The following is an 18,256-nucleotide window of genomic DNA, read 5'->3' as shown; positions in this document are numbered from 1 at the left end:
CATCATTGAATACTCCTTTGTCTTGTTACTTCTTCCAGAGGGCATCATCTCGCATTTATCAGAGTTAAATTTCATCTGCACCTCATCTACCCATTTGACCAGTTTGTCCATATCCTCCTGTAAACTAAGACATTTTTCCTCACTGTCAACCACTCAGCAAATCTTCATGTCATCTGCAAGCTTACATTCTCATTCACATAGTTTAAATATGTCTCAAACAATAACGGACCCAGTACTGATCCTTGTGGAACACCATTGGACATGGTCTCAAAGCATGCAGTCATCTACCACTGCTCCTAGTCTCCTGCCACTAAGCTAATTTTGGATTCTTGAATCCATTTTTTTCCTTCCTTGAGTGTCAACAACAATGGGATCTTGCCAAGGGCGGAATTGTGACTTGTCTGCACTGTGTTTTTTTTTAAATAGGCTTCAGGTTTCTTTTCTATGTGGGTGGGAAAACGTGCAATGCTTTATTGCACATAGCTAGTAGCATTGGGGGTCAGCATTTGTGGTTCTTTATCCTTAATATTATTAACTGTTTTTTTCATTATTCTTTTACTGAATCTAACCAGACAAATGAACCTTTATTGTTACTTGTTCCTCCTTGTGTTTTAGAAATGCCTTGAATGTGGTGAAGAATGATTTGATAGCTCGGGTTGATGAATTGACATGTGAAAAGGACGTGCTGCAAGGAGAGCTGGAGTCGGTCAGACAAGCCAAACTGAAGTTGGAGGAGAAGAATAAAGACTTGGAGGAAGAACTAAGGAAGTGAGAATTGACTTATTGTTTTCACCACATCCATGTGTAGTATTGCTTAGCATGAAAGAAAACAGTTGTGTGGATGCCATGACTGTGTGCAATTTGAAATCAGAAATTATTGACAGTGCAAATATTGTAAATATCCATGCGCCACACACTTTTTAAACAATTTGATAAAAGTAGAGGGATAGGCATTGGGTGCGGGGATTAAATAGCCTGCTGTTCCTCCTTTGTCCTACATTCGTGAGCATTTTTTAAAAATTTTGGGATGTGCTAAAGGAGCCAGTGAGCTTTTGATCAAACCTTCTCATCTGCTCATTTATAATTGTGATGTGTTCTTTCAGGGTACGGTTAGAGGCTGAAGAAGCAAAGAGCAGAGCTAAGGAGGATTCTGATGAGGTACAGAATGTTCATTTTCTGTTTACTCCTCTTAAAATTTAGTTTGTAGAGGTCTATTTCTGATATTTTGAAACAAACCACATTTTTTCCAATTTCCCACCCCCTCATTTTGTTGAGAAATCTACTGAACGGAGCTCTTTGCACATTGGGTCCATAACTATTACACTTTGCACAGGCACCAAAGAATATGGATGTAGGTTTGCTTGCTGAGCTGGAAGGTTCATTTTCAGATGTTTTGTCACCATACTAGGTAACATCTTCAGTGAGCCTCCGGACGATGCTCTGCTGATGATTCCTGCTTTCTATTTATATGTTTGGGTTCCCTTGGGTTCCAAGACCAACAGTGCTTTGACCAGAGGCTCACTAAAGATTAGAATGGTGACGAAATGTCTGGAAACGAACCTTTCAGCTCAGCAAGCAAACCTACATCCAGAACCTCAACCTGAGCTACAAACCTTACCAAAGAACATGCTCTGGGGAGTTGGCTTGGGAAATCTGGGATCTCCCTGGACAGATGGGGAACTTGTATCCTTGAGGTACAGATTGTTTTTTAAGAAAACAAAACTTCTGAACAGCAATTTGCTATGCCTTTTACTGAAATACAGAGTGATGTCCCCACTGCTCAGAGAAAGCGCTTTACTCGTGTGGAGATGGCCCGTGTTCTCATGGAACGTAACCAGTATAAGGAGCGGTTGATGGAGCTACAAGAAGCTGTGCGATGGACAGAGATGATCCGGTATGAAGTGATCAACTGGAAAGTCATCTCTGTTTTGTTTTAGTTTCTTTCTAACCTGCTTTGGCCAGAGTTTTAAATCTTGTTTATGTATGTTCTTTGTTTAGTGCCTCAAGGGAAAACCCATCCATTCAAGAGAAAAAGAAATCGACTATCTGGCAGTTGTAAGTACTTACTCTGAGAATTCAAACAACACTGGCACACAGCTGGTATTTGGAATGAGTGGTCAGGTCTGACCGAGAAAGGAAAGTGATGCAAGCAAGAAAGGTTAAGTCTAGAATAATCTTGAATGTGAATTGGACAAATATCTCCTAATTTATATTCTGTAGACATGGATTTCTGTTATGTGCACTGTCACAGACAGAGGGAGAAAGGGTGAACTTAAGTTATGATCGTTTTCTCCTCTAATTCCAAGACAGCAAGGTATTGTTTGATTTACTCCTTTTTCTTTGTACTTCCACCCCGGAATGAGATGCACTATAGGGTATCTTCTACTCTTAGTTTTCAGATTCAGTTTGAGAAATAAATGCACAGTGACTTTTTTTTTAAGATGAAATCCAAGCTAGAGTTTATGAAATGTAGGGCAGTTGCTCAACCACACCGTACGCATACTACAGCACTCTGGAAATTAACAGGAGAGGAGATGGGTTACAAATTACAAGTTTTGGTAAATCCAGCAGTATTAAAAATCAACTTCCTGAAGGTCAGTGTCCATGAATAGTTTCCTTACTAAGCTGGACCAAATGGTGTTCCTTCTGCAGGGAAAGTGCACAACAAACTTGGTCTACATTTTTTTCTGGAAAATATATTTAGCATAAAGTTCCTGTGGATCTCACTTAAAAATTGGCTCCATATTTTGTGCACATATCACATTAATGTAAGCAGAATTTACATTTGGGTCCGTTTATTAATAGGGGAAAATTTAGTTTTTACACATATGTATAGTATTTGAAGGTAGCTAATTTCATGTGATTGGCCAGCATTAGATTCCTAATATACCATTTCAGTCACTTAACAGGTACAGGACAAGCCATGACTTCTTTCAAATTCACTAAAGTATATGTCCCACAATGATATGGAAAGGGTAAAAGTAATTTTGTCAGAGCAACATCCACCTTCCAAAATGATCTGAGATTTATCTAGGTGCTTCATGTTTTGAGGTTATGAATAGGTCAGCACATCAGAGCACAGGATTTTGTGCTTCCCTGTTCTGCTTCATTCCAGAAGGTGCAACACAGTCATCAGAGGAAGCCTCATTGCTGCTTCTTCCCAGGGATCTCCCACTATCTCTAAGGCAGTACTGCCAATTGGCACCCTGTCACCCCCATATGAAGGTAAGTACGGAGTAGGGAATTTACATTGTCAACTGTCTGCAGGCTGCTTAGCAACATCCTGCAGGCAATTTTTTCAGAGGCAGGATCAGGATCAAAAGTAAGGTAGATGGCAAGCTAATCAAAGCCAATTATCAGGGGCCTATTGGAATTGCCCAGTCAGCCTCTGGAGGGTACCCATCCCTGAAATCCCCAAACAGAGCAGCTGCCTGCACTTTAAACACTCCCACCATTATTACCAAAGGTAGGAATCCTTGTCAGGGGCCTTTCCATTCAGTGAAAATAAGCTTAGGTGACTGTTGTCCACAGAGTGCAGAGTCTAGACCTGCATTTGACCTCTTTAGATTAGATTACTTACAGTGTGGAAGCAGGCCCTTCGGCCCAACAAGTCCACCCTGACCCACCGAAGCGCAATCCACCCAGACCCATTCCCCTACATTTACCCCTTCACCTAACACTGCGGGCAATTTAGCATGGCCAATTCACCTAACCTAACGGAGCACCCGGAGGAAACCCACACAGACACGGGGAGAATGTGCAAACTCCACACAGTCAGTCGCCTGAGGCGGGAATGGAACCTGGGTCTCTAGCACTGTGAGGCAGCAGTGCTAACCACTGTGCCACCGTGCCGCCCACAATGAGTATTGACCTAAAACTCAATGTCCTTCCCCTTAGCCTTGATGTTGAAATGTGTGGTAAACTGCTATTTATGGAAACAGCACTGCATTGATCTGTGACTTTTCTCTGAATTATTAATGACTTATTTTCATTTTCTTTCATGTTCCCTATTGGTAATCATCTTCAGACTGTGGGTATTTGTTTTGTAATGATTGTGGCTTTGGTTCCTCCTTTAGCTCTAACTGTAACTTGCATTGATTAGTTGCGTGTTTTTGATATATTAAGTTTATGCCTGAGTGCACCTAATCCACAGGGCAGCTGAGACTGGGTTTGTCTGAGCTGTACTGGCTTGTTCATGTTAATTGTACATACAGAATCACATTGTATTCTTTCTTTGGACTCATTTCAGCTCATTTTTAAAAAGCATGTTTATTTTTCTCTTTGAATGAGTGTGGAAAGATCAGATGCGTGTTGGGTGGTTTTCTGAGAGTGTGCTATCAATCCCTGGAACATTGGGCCATATTTTATATTTGGCATAGAAAGGCTTAGATTTTTCAAACCCAGTGATTAGTGGAAGTTTTGCAATGAATTCTCCAAGCACATATATCTTGTTTACGCTACTTTGTAAAACATTGGAACAGGGTGAGGTAGGACGCATCAAAAAGGTCCAAATGGACGTATCCAGTGTAGCGACTCACCTGCTGCAGTTGTCATTTACCCAAAGTTAGATTACGAATTGGAGGGTTGGTCAAGTGAAATCCCATCCTATGAGTGAGAATTTGAATTTGGTTCAATAAAACAAGGAAATAAAATGTTTTGTATCTGTAGAACTGACCGTGAAGTTGTCTGATTGTGGGTGTGGTGGCAGACAGCAGGAAGAAAACTTAGCATCTTGACGTGATTTTGGGCCTTTGGGAGATACTAGTTCTGCATTATCCCGATTTGAATCTTAACTGACCTCTGAACAGTCTTCAAGCTACTTAATCATATTAAACGCTGCTAGTTTGATGAGGCAGCCATCATCACCTGGTCAGGTAATTGAAAATGGAAATTAAATAATTGCCATGAGATGGTCAACATCCTATGAAAGAATTTTTAAAATGTCTGTCTTGCCAGCAACACCCACATACAGTACTGAACATTTAATTTTGAAAATTGGTTCATTCAAAGTGCTTTGTGTTACATCTATAGTCGGGTAAATGTGAAACATATTGGAGTTCTCCAGGGTTGTTAGTTGAATGAACCAATATTCTGTTGACTTACAAGTCAGCTGTCCCTTTCACCTTCAGCTTGCTGCTCCTCCTGCCTCGTAGTAAATAGAATTGTAGCCCTGTTGTTCAGTTCTTCGCACCACCTAGTAGTGATCAGTTGAATAGACCCAAATGAGGATCTTTGGCCACACTTAAAAAGGTTAGGGTAGATATTTGCTAACCAAATTCACCACACCTTTTCTCAAACTGGTGATCTTTTGTCCCAGATTTTCTGTTTCTTGACAGTCCATAACTTTTCCTCCATTCACTTGGATGAGCCAAGCCAGTTTGTATGTTTTTGCTGGATAAATGATTCTGGGCTGTTCCAGAGCTGTGGTTGGGAATATGTGCAATAGATTGAGTACAGAAGATTGAGACGATTGATATTAGTGAAGGGATTCAGTAGGTAAGTTGGAAGAAACTTTTCTCTGATGGATGAATCCACAACAGGAGACTGCAAAGTTAAAATTAATGTCTCTCCATTTAGGAGAAATGTTGTGGTACACTTTTTCACTGGTATTAAAGAATATGGAGCTAAGTTAGGGAAATGGACTTAAGATACAGATTAATCATGGTCTCGCTGAATGGTGGAACATGTTCAACAGCCTTCTCCTGTTCCATGATCACCATTCACCAAACAATTCTCCAAAAGCTGTGAATGTTGTGGTGTTTTGGAGTGTGGAATCAAGATGGATAGTCTGTTGTTGTTTCATATCCCTTGCACAATGTTGAATGTGTTGAGGTTGAGGTACTGCCAGCCTGCTGTGGTCATTCATACATGGAGCATGGACAATTGGGTGAGGTACCATATGCACCCAGAAGTACGTATCTGAACAGGCTGTTCAAAACTATCTGCCCTGTTATTACCTATGAATGTATATTCAGCGTAGATATATAATATTCAGGACAGAAGGGTGGAAGAAGGTTTTTGTGTAGTTGTGATATCAGCTCCTTGCATTTGAAATGTCTGATTCTAAAATGCAGACAGTGCTATTTTAAAAAACATCATAGGGTGTGGACATCATTGGCAAAGCCTGTATTCCATAATGCCCTTGAACAGATAGTGGTGAACTGTCTGTCTGAACCATTGTAGGCCATGTAATATGGGTATATGTCCTGGCTTTTGGGAAAGGGATTTCAGGACTTTGACCTGACAATAGTGAAGAAATGGCAATGTGGGTCAAGGAAAGAATAGTGTATGACTTGTAGAGGAGCTTGCAGGTGGTGGTGTTTGCATCAATCTGGTGCCCTTTAGGATGATAGAGGTTTTTGGTTTGGAAGATGCTATTGAAGGAACTTGGCAATTTGCTGCAGTATGGTATTAAGCAGTACTTTGGGCTCAGGTTGGTAGGGAAGAGTTGGGTACAATGCCCTTATGTTCTCAAACAGTGTAATTTGAAAATATAAAATTAGGCCAAATGAATCCACAAAATATTGATTTTTAAACTGCATGCATGTGAATAAAAAAACTGCATACAACCAAAACAGACTGATTTGGGCAGCCTTGAGGACAGTGTGTGCACTTCTTGGAAGATGTTTTACCAGCATGTATTGAATTTACAAAATATCTTTGTCTCTTTCTCCTTTCTATTGATTCTTTTTCTCTTTAATTCATCTCTAGTTTTAGCCGTTTGTTCAGTCCATCAAGTAATACAACCAAGAAGCCCATCCCACCAGTCAATGTTAAATATAATGCACCAACCTCCCACATCACTCCGGGCGTGGTTAAGAAGAGAAGTGGTGCATTATCTCAGTTACCCAGTGACAAGTCAAAGGCTTTTGATTTCCTTAATGAAGAGTAAGTGTTGCCAAATTTGTAAAACACATTGCTTTGTATTCCATTTTGTCCTTTTCTGTTCTGCAGGTGCTGACGCGTGTTCTGATAATCTTCCATGAGCAATAGAATCTGGCCGAAATAACCATTCTCTGTTATGTGAATGTAGGTGATGAGTATTGGCATCAATTTGTCTCGGGACTGCATTATAAATGAACCTGAGCCTACCATTACTTGATGTCCCTTCACATACACTTGGTAGCAAAGGTCACTGGACAGTAATTTGGATTTCTGGGTGCTAGCTCATTCTTTTTTCATTCAGTTCCTAGTATGGGTAGTTTATTGCAGCCCAGTGAGATCAACAAATTCAATACAGTTTGTGGATAAATCTTGCAATTTTTGTCTTTGTATTGTTCCATTGTACACCATCTTTTTAAATATAAGAAGTTGTAATACTGAAGGGAAGGACCCAAGAACCATCATGCAGAACACCACCAATGTTGTACAGTATGCAGGAAGATCATGTGAATTAAAAGAGAGAGATTATATGACTAAAATCCTGTAGATTGTAGAAGAAATTAGAAAAGGGAATTTCCATAATCTGAATTGAACAAGAAGGCAACAATGAGAGAAGAATCACCTACCTACTGAGCAGATTTATCTTATATCCTGTACGGGAGTGCAGAATCTTGAAAAGTCTGTCCGAATATGCAAACAGGATACAAGTCTTAAAACAATAGGCTTCAAAGAAAGTTTTGAGGCATTGAGGGGAGAAAGGTGAAATTTAACTGCTTACAGCGAGATCAGGATTCTATTTGAGATTAGATGAAGGAAAGAATATCGATTGGTCCCATAAGAAATAGCAACAGGCAAAGGGTATTTGGCTCTTGAGCCTGCTCCACCATTCAATAAAATCATGGCTGATCCGATATTCCTCACATCCACTTTCCTGCAGAGATTCCCCTACTGATCTAATAATCTATCTCTAGCCTTGAATACACACAAGGACTCTGCACCCCCACAGTTCTCTTTTGCAAGGTGTTCCAAAGATATTCAGCCCTCTGACTGAAGAAATTCATCCACATCTAGTCTTAGATTGGCACCCCTTTATTCTGAGACAATGCCCTCTGGTCCTAGACTCTCTATGACCCACAGCAATGTGGTTGATTCTTAACTCTCAATTAGGGATGAACAATAAATGCTGACTTAACCAGTAATGCCCATATGCTACGAATGAATTTTTAAAAAGGCTCTTAAGAATCCAATATAATTTCCAAAGTATTCAAAGAAGTAAGCATTCCTGTGATGGGCAACATCAATAACATGTTTGCAAATGGAATGGCCCTGCTGAACAGTGTACATTTGGGCCATGGATTAGGGAGAACTTTCAAGGTTGTAGAAAAGTTGAGAATTAATTAGAAGCTTTAGGTATTAGAAAGACTAGAAAAGTGGCAAGGTCAGAGGATTTTGGAGCAGAGCAGATTGCAGACCTGGTATGAAATAGCCAAATATGGAGACACATACTTTGTGGGTATGATGCACACAGTACATGACTAATGTGCTACATGGGCTGTCACAAAATTGTGAATTGTCTTGTAAATTTGCAACTTACCCTGCAATTTAGCTTTTTGAAAAAGAAAAGCACGGTACATGCACAGAGTGGTATCCTTCCATTTGCATCAAGTTTGCCTTGCTGCCAGTATGTCAGTTTGTTGAGAAGATACTGAATACTTCTGGTAAAGAACTGTGCTAGCAATTCTATGTCCAAACATTGTTACTCTCCCAGTGAGCTGTTGAATTGGTAAACTCAGAAGCAGTTGTTTCCCTATCATGTTCGTCTGAGAACAAAAAGATAAGGTAAATTCTACACCTTTGAATGTGTGAGCTTATTGAAGTTGAAAATGTGAAGCACCAATTGTAATGTGTAACTTTATTTTATATTAATGGCAGTGAGAATACTTCAGCTATACGTAGGGAGCAGAAGAGGGAACAATATCGTCAAGTAAAAGCTCATGTACAGAAAGACGATGGCCGCATTCAAGCCTATGGTTGGAGTCTGCCTCCAAAATTTAAACAGGTAACACTTGACAGTCTTTGTTTTCTGAAAGTTATGTTCCTCACCATTAACACATTCAATTTTGGGAGAAGTCATTAGTCACTGTTGTTTTTGTTAAGGTGGTTTACAATCTCTGTCAAATACATGATTATATCCTGAATTTAGAATTGCCTTACTCATCAATACATTTATCAGCATTGCATATATCCAGCTGCTGGGATACTGAATAGAGCTGTTATAGAAAGATTTTAGTTTGATGACTTCTTAACCATGATATTTATAATTTTATAAATCTATAATTTACTTACTAACATCCAGATTTCTAATTTGGGCCAGGGTGTTCCATCTTTGAATTGTTGACATGTAATTATGATGACTGTTCCATACATGCTGGAAATTTTCTCACTCGCAAGAGCTCAACTGGGCTGTTCTCTGCTGTTAGATACAGTGAATAATTGGAAACTTGTGTAGTAGGATTCCAGCAGTCTGACCTCTTAAATGTTGCTGCATTTGGTCCTCATGTCAAGGCAGCAGCCTACCTGTCTTGCTCCTCTGAAGATTGTAGGTGTGATTAAATGAATGAACCAGTCCAGACTCTTTGCTCATTCCTGTTAACTGTTTTCAAATTGCATTGCAACATTCAGTGTCATCCCTTTCATGCTAGTTCAGAGTGGTCAAGAATCATACATAAAGAAACTCTCCTGTTGGGATTTCAATATCTAGTCAAAACCATTAGTACTAGCACGCAATTTCAAACTTTCAAATCTGGTCTGTCATATATCCTGCCCAGTCCTCCAGCTCTTCCCATTTATTCCTCAACATCTGTTTCCAAAACTCAACGCTAAGTTTTGGGTGTCAGTGCTATGAGTTGCTGTGTCCTTTTTGGAAAATAAGCTTTGACTGCAAATTACTGGTCTCTTTCTGTCACTTTCCTTAACTTCTTCCTGAAGTGTCCAATACTGTCACAAGTGCTTTAGCATGTTTGTTGCATAAAATACAATATGAAATACAAATTGTCATATTGAAGGAAATTTTAATTCTGTGCATACAAGCATAACATTCAATTCAAATTGTTTAGTAGGTATGCTTCACTTATAATGTAACTTTTCTTGTGTGTTTGGAATATGTTAATGTGGTTTCAGATAACCAAAGGGATCAAAGAGTACAGGGAGAAAGCAGGAACGGGGTACTGTGTCACATGATGAATATACTGAATGGCAGAGCAGGTCGGGCTGAATGGCCTATTCCTGGTCCTGTTTTCTATATTTCAGTGTTTTGCAGAGTTTGGAGCTTTCTGATATTGTTTGATTTTCCATTTTAATTTGATTACCGTAACATCTATTGCAAACACTTTGTTCTATGGCTTCTGCTTAACTATATCATGAGGATAGGAAAGGTTTGGAGGGATATGGGCCAAATGTGGGCAAGTGGGACTAGTTTAGTTTGCCAACCTGGTTGGCGTGGACTTGTTGGACCGAAGGGTCTGTTTCTATGCTGTATGACTCTATGATAGTAGAACTTTGCATTTTATTTGGAAATTGTAATGACTTAGTGAAAAAGTCTGCTTTAAGCTGAGTTGCACTGTAGCAGATAGCTACCCTAAACCTTGAACCATTGTGAAAGGAGAGAGCTGCTGCTTTAATGCCACACTTAGACCAACAGATATAATATTGATGCATTTACATATTAAGTGACTAAATCCATCAATTAAATTAATACTTCAATGAAAAATGGGTGTACTTGCTGATATAACATCTATTATCGCTGCAGTATTAAGACTGCTTGCAAAGCATTCCAAAATTATGTTCTGAGTAAATTTATGTGAATCCAGTTTAAGTGCCTGCACTTAATCTGACATTGTCTTTGATATGTGGTAAAGTGCAAATTAAATGAATTTGAATGTCACACAGGTTGAAATGATGTTTCAGGCAATGAGTGCAGCATGTATCGAATGAAGAACCACGGTTTCTTATTCCATATCTGTAAAATATGTTCCTGAATCTTGTGTTTGGAAGTGGATACTAACTTTTGTAGCTTCAGTTAGAAAAGCCAGTAAAATCCAAAGGAAGAGGGTATCCTCAGGATTCTGGAAGATGGACTGTCCTCTGTCCCTAATTCTGAAATACTCATTGCCTCCATTTGAAGGAATGCTGAGTCACCTGGAGCTGTTTTTAATCAACACTGGGGCAACTAGTTGTCCTTTCTATTGATGGTTTATAGAATCAGAGAGTCATAGAGCATGAAATTGGACCCTTCGATCCAACTCGTCTGCACCGCCCAGACAGGAGAAAGTGAGGACTGCAGATGCTGGAGATCAGTGTCAAAACGTGTGGCGCTGGAAAAGCACAACAGGCCAGGCAGCATCCAAGGAACAGGAGAGTCGATGTTTCGGGCATAAGGCCTTCATCAGCTCTTATGAAGGACTTATGCCCAAAACATTTACTCTACTGCTCCCCAGATGTTGGCAGTGCTTTTCCAGCACCACACTTTTTGGTGCCGTCCAGACATTCCAATCTGACCTAGCCCCATTTGCCAGGATTTCTTTGCAATAAATGGTAATCTAGAGGAAAATAATCTCAATAGTTTACAAAAATAAAAGTTGAAATTAAGAGCATTATTAGTTTTAAAAGTAATTGATTTTTAAGGTATTATTTGTAATGTTCATTTTGCATTATTGGGTGAGAGTACACAACATATACTGGAACATAATGAACGTGATTTAGACTTTTTGCCAAAGGGACATGCTAAGCAGAGGGTCAAACACATTGGATAACTCTATCTATGACAGTGCCTTTAATTGTACAATGCTGACATTCTGGTTCATTGCTTTTAAAATACTCTCCAAAACTGCACATGTCCACTCCCTCCCTAAAGGTACTTGGCACATTTATCAATAGTCTTTGTTTGTTTTTATTTTTCTACCTCAGTCTGAGACATATTCAATCAAGGGTACTTTTATGTTAACCTATATAACCAGCCTTCACCCTAGGTTGGCAATAACAATTTTTATGAAGAGGATCTTAAATTATTATTATTATTGGATTCCGTACAGCCGCATTCACAGTTGAACAAGAGTTTCAGCTTGTTCCCACTGTTATGAATTTAAGATCTGATTTAATATTTTCCTTATGAAATGCTGTTAATAACAAACAAATAGTTCCAGGGTAAAAAAAAGACTTTGACTTCAATTCCTTTCTTTATCAAGCATGAGAGAAGAAGTGTGACAACATTGTCAGCGTCTGTACCTGAAGTATGTGATGTATTGCATTGCAAAGGAGGGAAGGTCGAGCACTAGATAGATGGGGAGATGTGCGAAGGGATGCATGTCAGGATTTGCCTTTTGGACTAGATACCCACTGTAATTTCTCCAAATACCCCACCCCGCTTGATATCAGCCATACCTCTGTCCAGAGCATTCATGTAACTTGTTGGTTTCTCCGTAGGGGACAAATGGTGGTCCAAGTGACAGCAAGATGAAGAATCTGCCTGTACCAGTGTATCTGCAACCTTTGGATGACAAAGATACTTACATGAAGGTGACATTCTTCTATATAATAGAATGCAAGTGTTGATTAAGAGATGTTTGACTTTGAGGTTGCAACAGTAAATCCAAAGAGTCAGGTATAGATGGCCAATAGGTGGCAAAAACCTGCTCGCTTGGGTGTAATCAATAGCTGATCAACACTTGGTACACAGTTTTGGTTGTCTTTCTTGAAAAAGGATACAATAACATGAGAAGCAGATCAACAAAGGTTGACTAGATTGCTTCCTGGGATAGAGTTTATCTTATAAGGAAAGGTTGGACCTTTATGTATTAAAGATTGGAAGAATGAACAATGATATTATTTGAAACACTTAAGGTCCTGAAGGAAATTAACAGAGTGAATGCTGAGAGCATGATTCCCCTTGTGGTAAAGACTAGAAGTGGGGACATAGTTTAAACTAAGAGATATGCCATTTCAGACAGAGATGAGCAGAAATGTTTGTTCTCTTGAAAAGTTGAATGGTCTCTTCCCCAGAAAGTAGCAGAGGTTGGGACTTGGAATATCTTTTTCTTGATTAGTTAGAGTCAATGGGTGCAGGGGTAGAAAAGAAAATGGAGTTGAAACCACAATCAGATCAGCTCGATTTCATTAAGCCAAATGGCTACTCCTGCCCCTAATTCATACATTCATATGTAGGATGCGAAGGGGATTAGAAGATAAATTTAAGGAAGTTACAATTTCAGGCCTAGGTTATGAGGGAGCATTAGAGGAAGTTTGATTCTGTAAGCTAGTGCAAGAGTTAGCTGATTATATGGTATTTTTAATGACAAAAAGTCCATGAGCTCCTCACAAATTGTTGGAGGTCACAATGAAGGAGCCAGTGGGAGACGGAATCTAGAAGATAATTTGCAGTCCGTAAAGGAAACCAGTGGTTAACTTTGCAATCCAGAGTAATCATGGAATAGTGAGTAGTTTTCAGAGATGAGAGAACTTTCCAATAGTTCTTTATCCAATCAGAATTTCTTAGTATTTGCAACACACAATGATTTATGGTTGACATCGCTTCTTGAATTAAAATTGATACCCTGCATTCAGGGCCTCAGCCCTCGAAATCGGCAGCCTCTTTCTAGTAAGTAACCTTGACTCATGGTCTGTTTGTCTATGCTTTCTAGTTATGGTGTGCAGTTGGTGTTAACTTGTCAGGAGGAAAAACTCGTGATGGTGGCTCAATCTTTGGTGCTAGTGTGTTTTACAATGATCTATCCAGTTCTGAACCAGAAGGCAATAAGCAGCGGAGAGGATCTCAGAGCAGCTTGGATCGGTTGGAGCTGGAGCTTAAAGTATGTATATTATTGTTTAAATACTCCAACTATGATTATTTAAGTTTTTCAAGTTATTTACATGATAAATGATTTCAAATATGTGTCAGTGTTGGTCACATTACTGAGGGGTCTGAACAGAGTAGGTAGAGTGAAACTTTTCCCATTGGTGGAAGGATTGAGGAAAAGATGGCATAGTTTTAGAGTAATTGGCAAAGGAGATAATGGCAACATGAGGAGAAGCCTCTTTGCCCAGCGAGTATTCATGATCTGGAATGCATGGCTTGGCAAAGTGGTGGAAGCAAATTCAGTTGAGACTTTCGAGGGAATTGCATTCTGATCTGAAAAGGAAAAATGTGGAGGCCTCCAGAGAGAAGCCAGGGTGTGTCACTGGGTAAATTGGTCCTATGGGAAACCAACATAAACAGAACAGGGGTCCAAAGGGGACTTGACAGGATTAACCCTGAAAGGATGTTTCACCTGGTGGGAGGGACCAAGACAAGGGGAAGCAGTTCAAAAATAAGGGGCCGCCTATTTAAGATGTGTATGGAGGAGGGTGTATTGTTCTGAGTATCTAGAATCCTTGGAACTTTCTTCACTGGGCAGCAGGGGAGCAGAGTCATAGAAACTTTTTAAGGCAGAGGAAAATCATTTTTTGACTAATGAGGGAGTCCATGTGTATAGGGGATAAGTAAGAAACTGGGTTTGAGACCATAGTCTGATCAACCATGATTTTCTTGAATGGTGGACCAGCTCAAAGAGACTTAATAGCCTTCTCCTACTTTCTGTTTTCATTTATTCATGTGAAAACTCTCCTGTTGATTAACTGAAAACATGTGTTGGGATGTGCAGAGAGTTGTAGCCAAGGAAGAAGGCAATGTTGTGTCAGTGGGGAAAGGCTGTACAGTACCCTATATACCAAGGTGACTACCGTTCTTTCTTGAAATCCTTCTCCCTCCCTCTGTCTCTGGATGACAAGCCACTTAGCTGTGCATGTGCTCCTCATTATCAAGACTTGGTCTTCAGTTCAGAGTGTCGCTATCTCAGAACTGCAGGCATAAACCAACATTGTTTTTCCAGTTGAACATGGTCGCCATTGCTTCAAATGAAAACTTGTTTTGGATCCAATGATTTTGGTTTTTAATGTAGCGTTTACAAATTAAAATAGAGTCGTTCATTACATGAAGTACAGTAGGTTGAGAGTTGGAGTAAATCTGATCATTAAAATCTGTACTGTGCAGGAGCAGGAGAAGGAACTGAAGCATCAGGAGGAGCTGTCTAGCCTGGTTTGGATATGTACGAGCACACATTCTACCGGCAAGGTAGTGGTTATAGATGCCAACCAGCCTGCAAAGATCTTGGACAGTTTCTTTGTGTGCAACTCTCACATCCTGTGCCTTGCCAGTGTACCAGGTCAGTTCATTTTGCACACACCAAGAGTTGTGTTGGTTGACTTAACAGATTTGATCTGTAGGAAATGTTTTTTTTATTCCATAGTGGTTCATTAGCTGTGGTTTTGAGTGTTAAAGTTGTCATAGAGTCTTACTGGTTGAAAGTTTGTAATTTTATTTTAATCTCAAGCTCTTGTCTCCTCCTTGTGCCTGTCTTTTCCTCTCCTCCCTCATTTGGAATATTTACTGAGTTAGAAGAAGGGAAGGGTATTCTCTGAAGCTTAGTTGTCCTTATTAGTTCCTCCTGATTTATATGGCTGGTCTGGTTCAGTTTCAAGATGTTGATAATGGGGAAATTTAGTAATGATGGTGCTACTGAACGTTAATGAGTAAAGATTGTTTGTTACTTACATGGCGTGAACATTATTTATCACTTAGTATCCCAAGTATGCATTTTGGCCAGGTCTTGTTGCATTTGGTCATGAACTGTTTCAGTATTTCAGGAGTTGTGAATTATGCAGTTGTCAGTGAACACCCCCAACCTATGGCCAGATGATCGAGCGAAGGTCATTGATCGAGCAGCTGACGATTGGCTGAGGACATTACCTTGAAAAGCTCCTGTGCTGGCATCTTGAGGCTGACATGATTAACCTTGAACAATTACAACTGTCTTCCTTTGTTCCAGTCATTTCTTCACCCAGTGGAGAGTTTTCCCCCCAATTCCCTTTGACTGCAGTTTTGTTGGGGCCCCTTGGTCAAATGCAGTCTTTATTGTGGTTCTGTTCACCGAGCTGGGAATTTGTGTTAGAGACGTTTCATCCCCTGTCTAGGTGATATCCTCAGTGCTTGGGAGCCTCCTGTGAAGCGCTTCTGTGATGTTTCTTCTGGCATTTGTAGCGATTTGTATCTGCCGCTTCTGGTTGTCAGCTCCTGACTCCTCTTAGAGATACATAGTGGCATGGGATATATATGTCAGCCTAGTCCAGTGTTCAAAATATGTCATGTCTGATGGTGCAACACTCCCTCAGTACTGCATTGAAAGTACCAACCCAGTCAATATGCTCACATCTCTGGTGTTATCCTTGAACCTAGTTGAGTTTTGTGATGAGGATGCTGCTGACTGGCCTTGGCAAACTGAAATTGCTGAAATTTGTAGGAAAGCATTATGCAGCCATGAGATATGTTTGTTTTTGACAGTAATGTTATCATTATCAGGTAGACAAAGTTTAAAAAAAAATCACACAACGCAAGGTTACAATCCAACAGGTTTATTTGGAAGCATTAGCTTTCGGAGCACTGTTCGTGATGAAAGTGTTGTGTGATTTTAAACTTTGTCTACCCCAGTCCAACACTGGCTCCTCCACATCATAATGATTAAGTAGATAATTATTTATAATTAATCATTCCATTAATAACTTATAGGTGCTCGAGAAACAGACTATCCTGCTGGAGAAGAAATTCCGATGGATGCTGAGGGAAGCCAGGCAGAATGTGCTTCTTTAGCTGGAAGTGTTGCCAGTAACAGTTCAGCTGGAAGTGACAATCTGTTGGGTGGAATCACAGTAGTTGGTTGCACTACTGAAGGTGGTGCTGTACCTCAGACCACACGCACTCCTGCCAGTTCTTCGCCCATCCTTGAAGGAGAGTCAGGTATGCAGTTAATTAGCCTTGTGCTGACATTGTTTATGTTCTGTGGCTTAGCCATGTTCTATATTTACATCTTTTGTACTGACCTGTGGTAAGAATGCTATTAAATGAACCATAGCTGACAGATTCAATAGGAATTCTCTGAAAAGAAGTTATTGAATGTTAGCTGTGTCCTTTTAAGTAATGATGATAATCAGCTCAATCACTGATGATGCTTCAGTTCTTTTGAAAATTGGTGAGAATATAAAAGGTGGAAAATAAATTATAACTAAGACTCGGCTCATTATTAATCCAAGAAATATAAAGTTAACAGAGTCTTCAGCTGGAACTTGCCACAGCCCACCATCGTTGTTATGGTAATAAACAAGCTACTGCAGTCAAACTGCAAATAGTGTCATGTTTAAATCATAAATTCCTTTCAAATTGGAGCCTGGTGTGAGTATTCATATGGTGTTTCTCATCCAGAGTTAACTGTAAGTAAATATTTACTGAAGTGTTAATAGACATATAGTGGCTATTTCTGAAAGCAACTTAAGTGGTTTGATTGGCTGTTTATAAATCCTCGAAAATTCAGGGAAAGTGACCTTCTACTATGTTGGACAAACAGTTCAGTGGCAAGGGTTTGCTGTCTGGTCTATTTGAAAGATCTCTGCCATAATAGTTGTACCTTGTTACAGGGGAAGTTGGTACAGTGAGCGTCAGCCCTGACGGAAGTTTGCCAGCAGCAGAAGAGGCCACAGAAGCCACAGAATCCAATCTAAACCTTCCACTGTCAGATGATGATTTAACTGATGCCAGTCAGTCTGGAGCTTACACAGAACATGTTTTTACAGATCCTCTGGGAGTACAGAGTTCAACAGAGAGCACACAGATGTTTAATAGACGGTATGTGGAATTCTAACTGAGGTTGTTGCACAAATTAAACTTTTTTGACCTATTGCAAGCTGTGTAAAATGTAACATTGTCCTCTATTAAACATATCTCCCTTTCCCATCCTAACTTTGAGCATGTGGTAATGTTTTATTTGTGGGAATCCGAGTGACATGGTACCTTAGTTTCCAGGGCAGTGCTCAAAATACACACATTCATCCCCAAATATCCTTCAGAAGGCCTGGGGAAATTCCAACATGAGAGTGAACACTCAGAAATGTACCCCTCTGTCCTATCTAGAAGGGACAGAGTCTGAGAGGCCCTGATCTTCCATTCAAAGATCTTGTCTCTCCCATGCAGGCTTTTCCAGCCCCACCAATCACCAACTCAGTCTTTCCTGCAATAAAACAAAGAACTGCAGATGACAGAGATCTAAAACAAAAATTGCTGGAGAAATTCAGCATGTTTGGGAAGAAAACAGAATTAACCTTTCAAGTCCAGTAACTGTTCATCAGAACTTGAGTCATCAGACTTGAAACATTAACACTGCTTTCTTCTCACAGATGCTGCCAGACCTGTTAGGTTTCTCCAACAATTTCTGTTTTTATCCTTCTTTTGTGTTCT

General features: G+C 39.9%; 1 protein-coding gene across 2 annotated transcripts in view; it reads left to right on the top strand.

Annotated features, from left to right (window-relative positions):
- spag9b (sperm associated antigen 9b) overlaps positions 1–18,256 on the top strand; it is a 285,882-nt gene that overhangs the window by 224,391 nt on the left and 43,235 nt on the right. For both annotated transcript variants that reach the window (XM_060844669.1, XM_060844670.1), the window contains exons 10-20: positions 616–768; positions 1,104–1,158; positions 1,764–1,894; positions 1,999–2,055; positions 6,712–6,888; positions 8,815–8,941; positions 12,364–12,456; positions 13,578–13,745; positions 14,966–15,137; positions 16,538–16,765; positions 17,440–17,647. In XM_060844669.1, coding sequence (XP_060700652.1) covers positions 616–768; positions 1,104–1,158; positions 1,764–1,894; positions 1,999–2,055; positions 6,712–6,888; positions 8,815–8,941; positions 12,364–12,456; positions 13,578–13,745; positions 14,966–15,137; positions 16,538–16,765; positions 17,440–17,647 — 1,569 coding nt within the window. The remainder of the gene's footprint in view (positions 1–615; positions 769–1,103; positions 1,159–1,763; positions 1,895–1,998; positions 2,056–6,711; positions 6,889–8,814; positions 8,942–12,363; positions 12,457–13,577; positions 13,746–14,965; positions 15,138–16,537; positions 16,766–17,439; positions 17,648–18,256) is intronic.

This window comes from Hemiscyllium ocellatum, chromosome 25, assembly GCF_020745735.1.
Source record: "Hemiscyllium ocellatum isolate sHemOce1 chromosome 25, sHemOce1.pat.X.cur, whole genome shotgun sequence".
Lineage (NCBI taxonomy): Eukaryota > Metazoa > Chordata > Chondrichthyes > Orectolobiformes > Hemiscylliidae > Hemiscyllium > Hemiscyllium ocellatum.
Note: the sequence above shows the minus strand (reverse complement) of the source record. Positions and strands in the feature narration are given on the sequence as shown.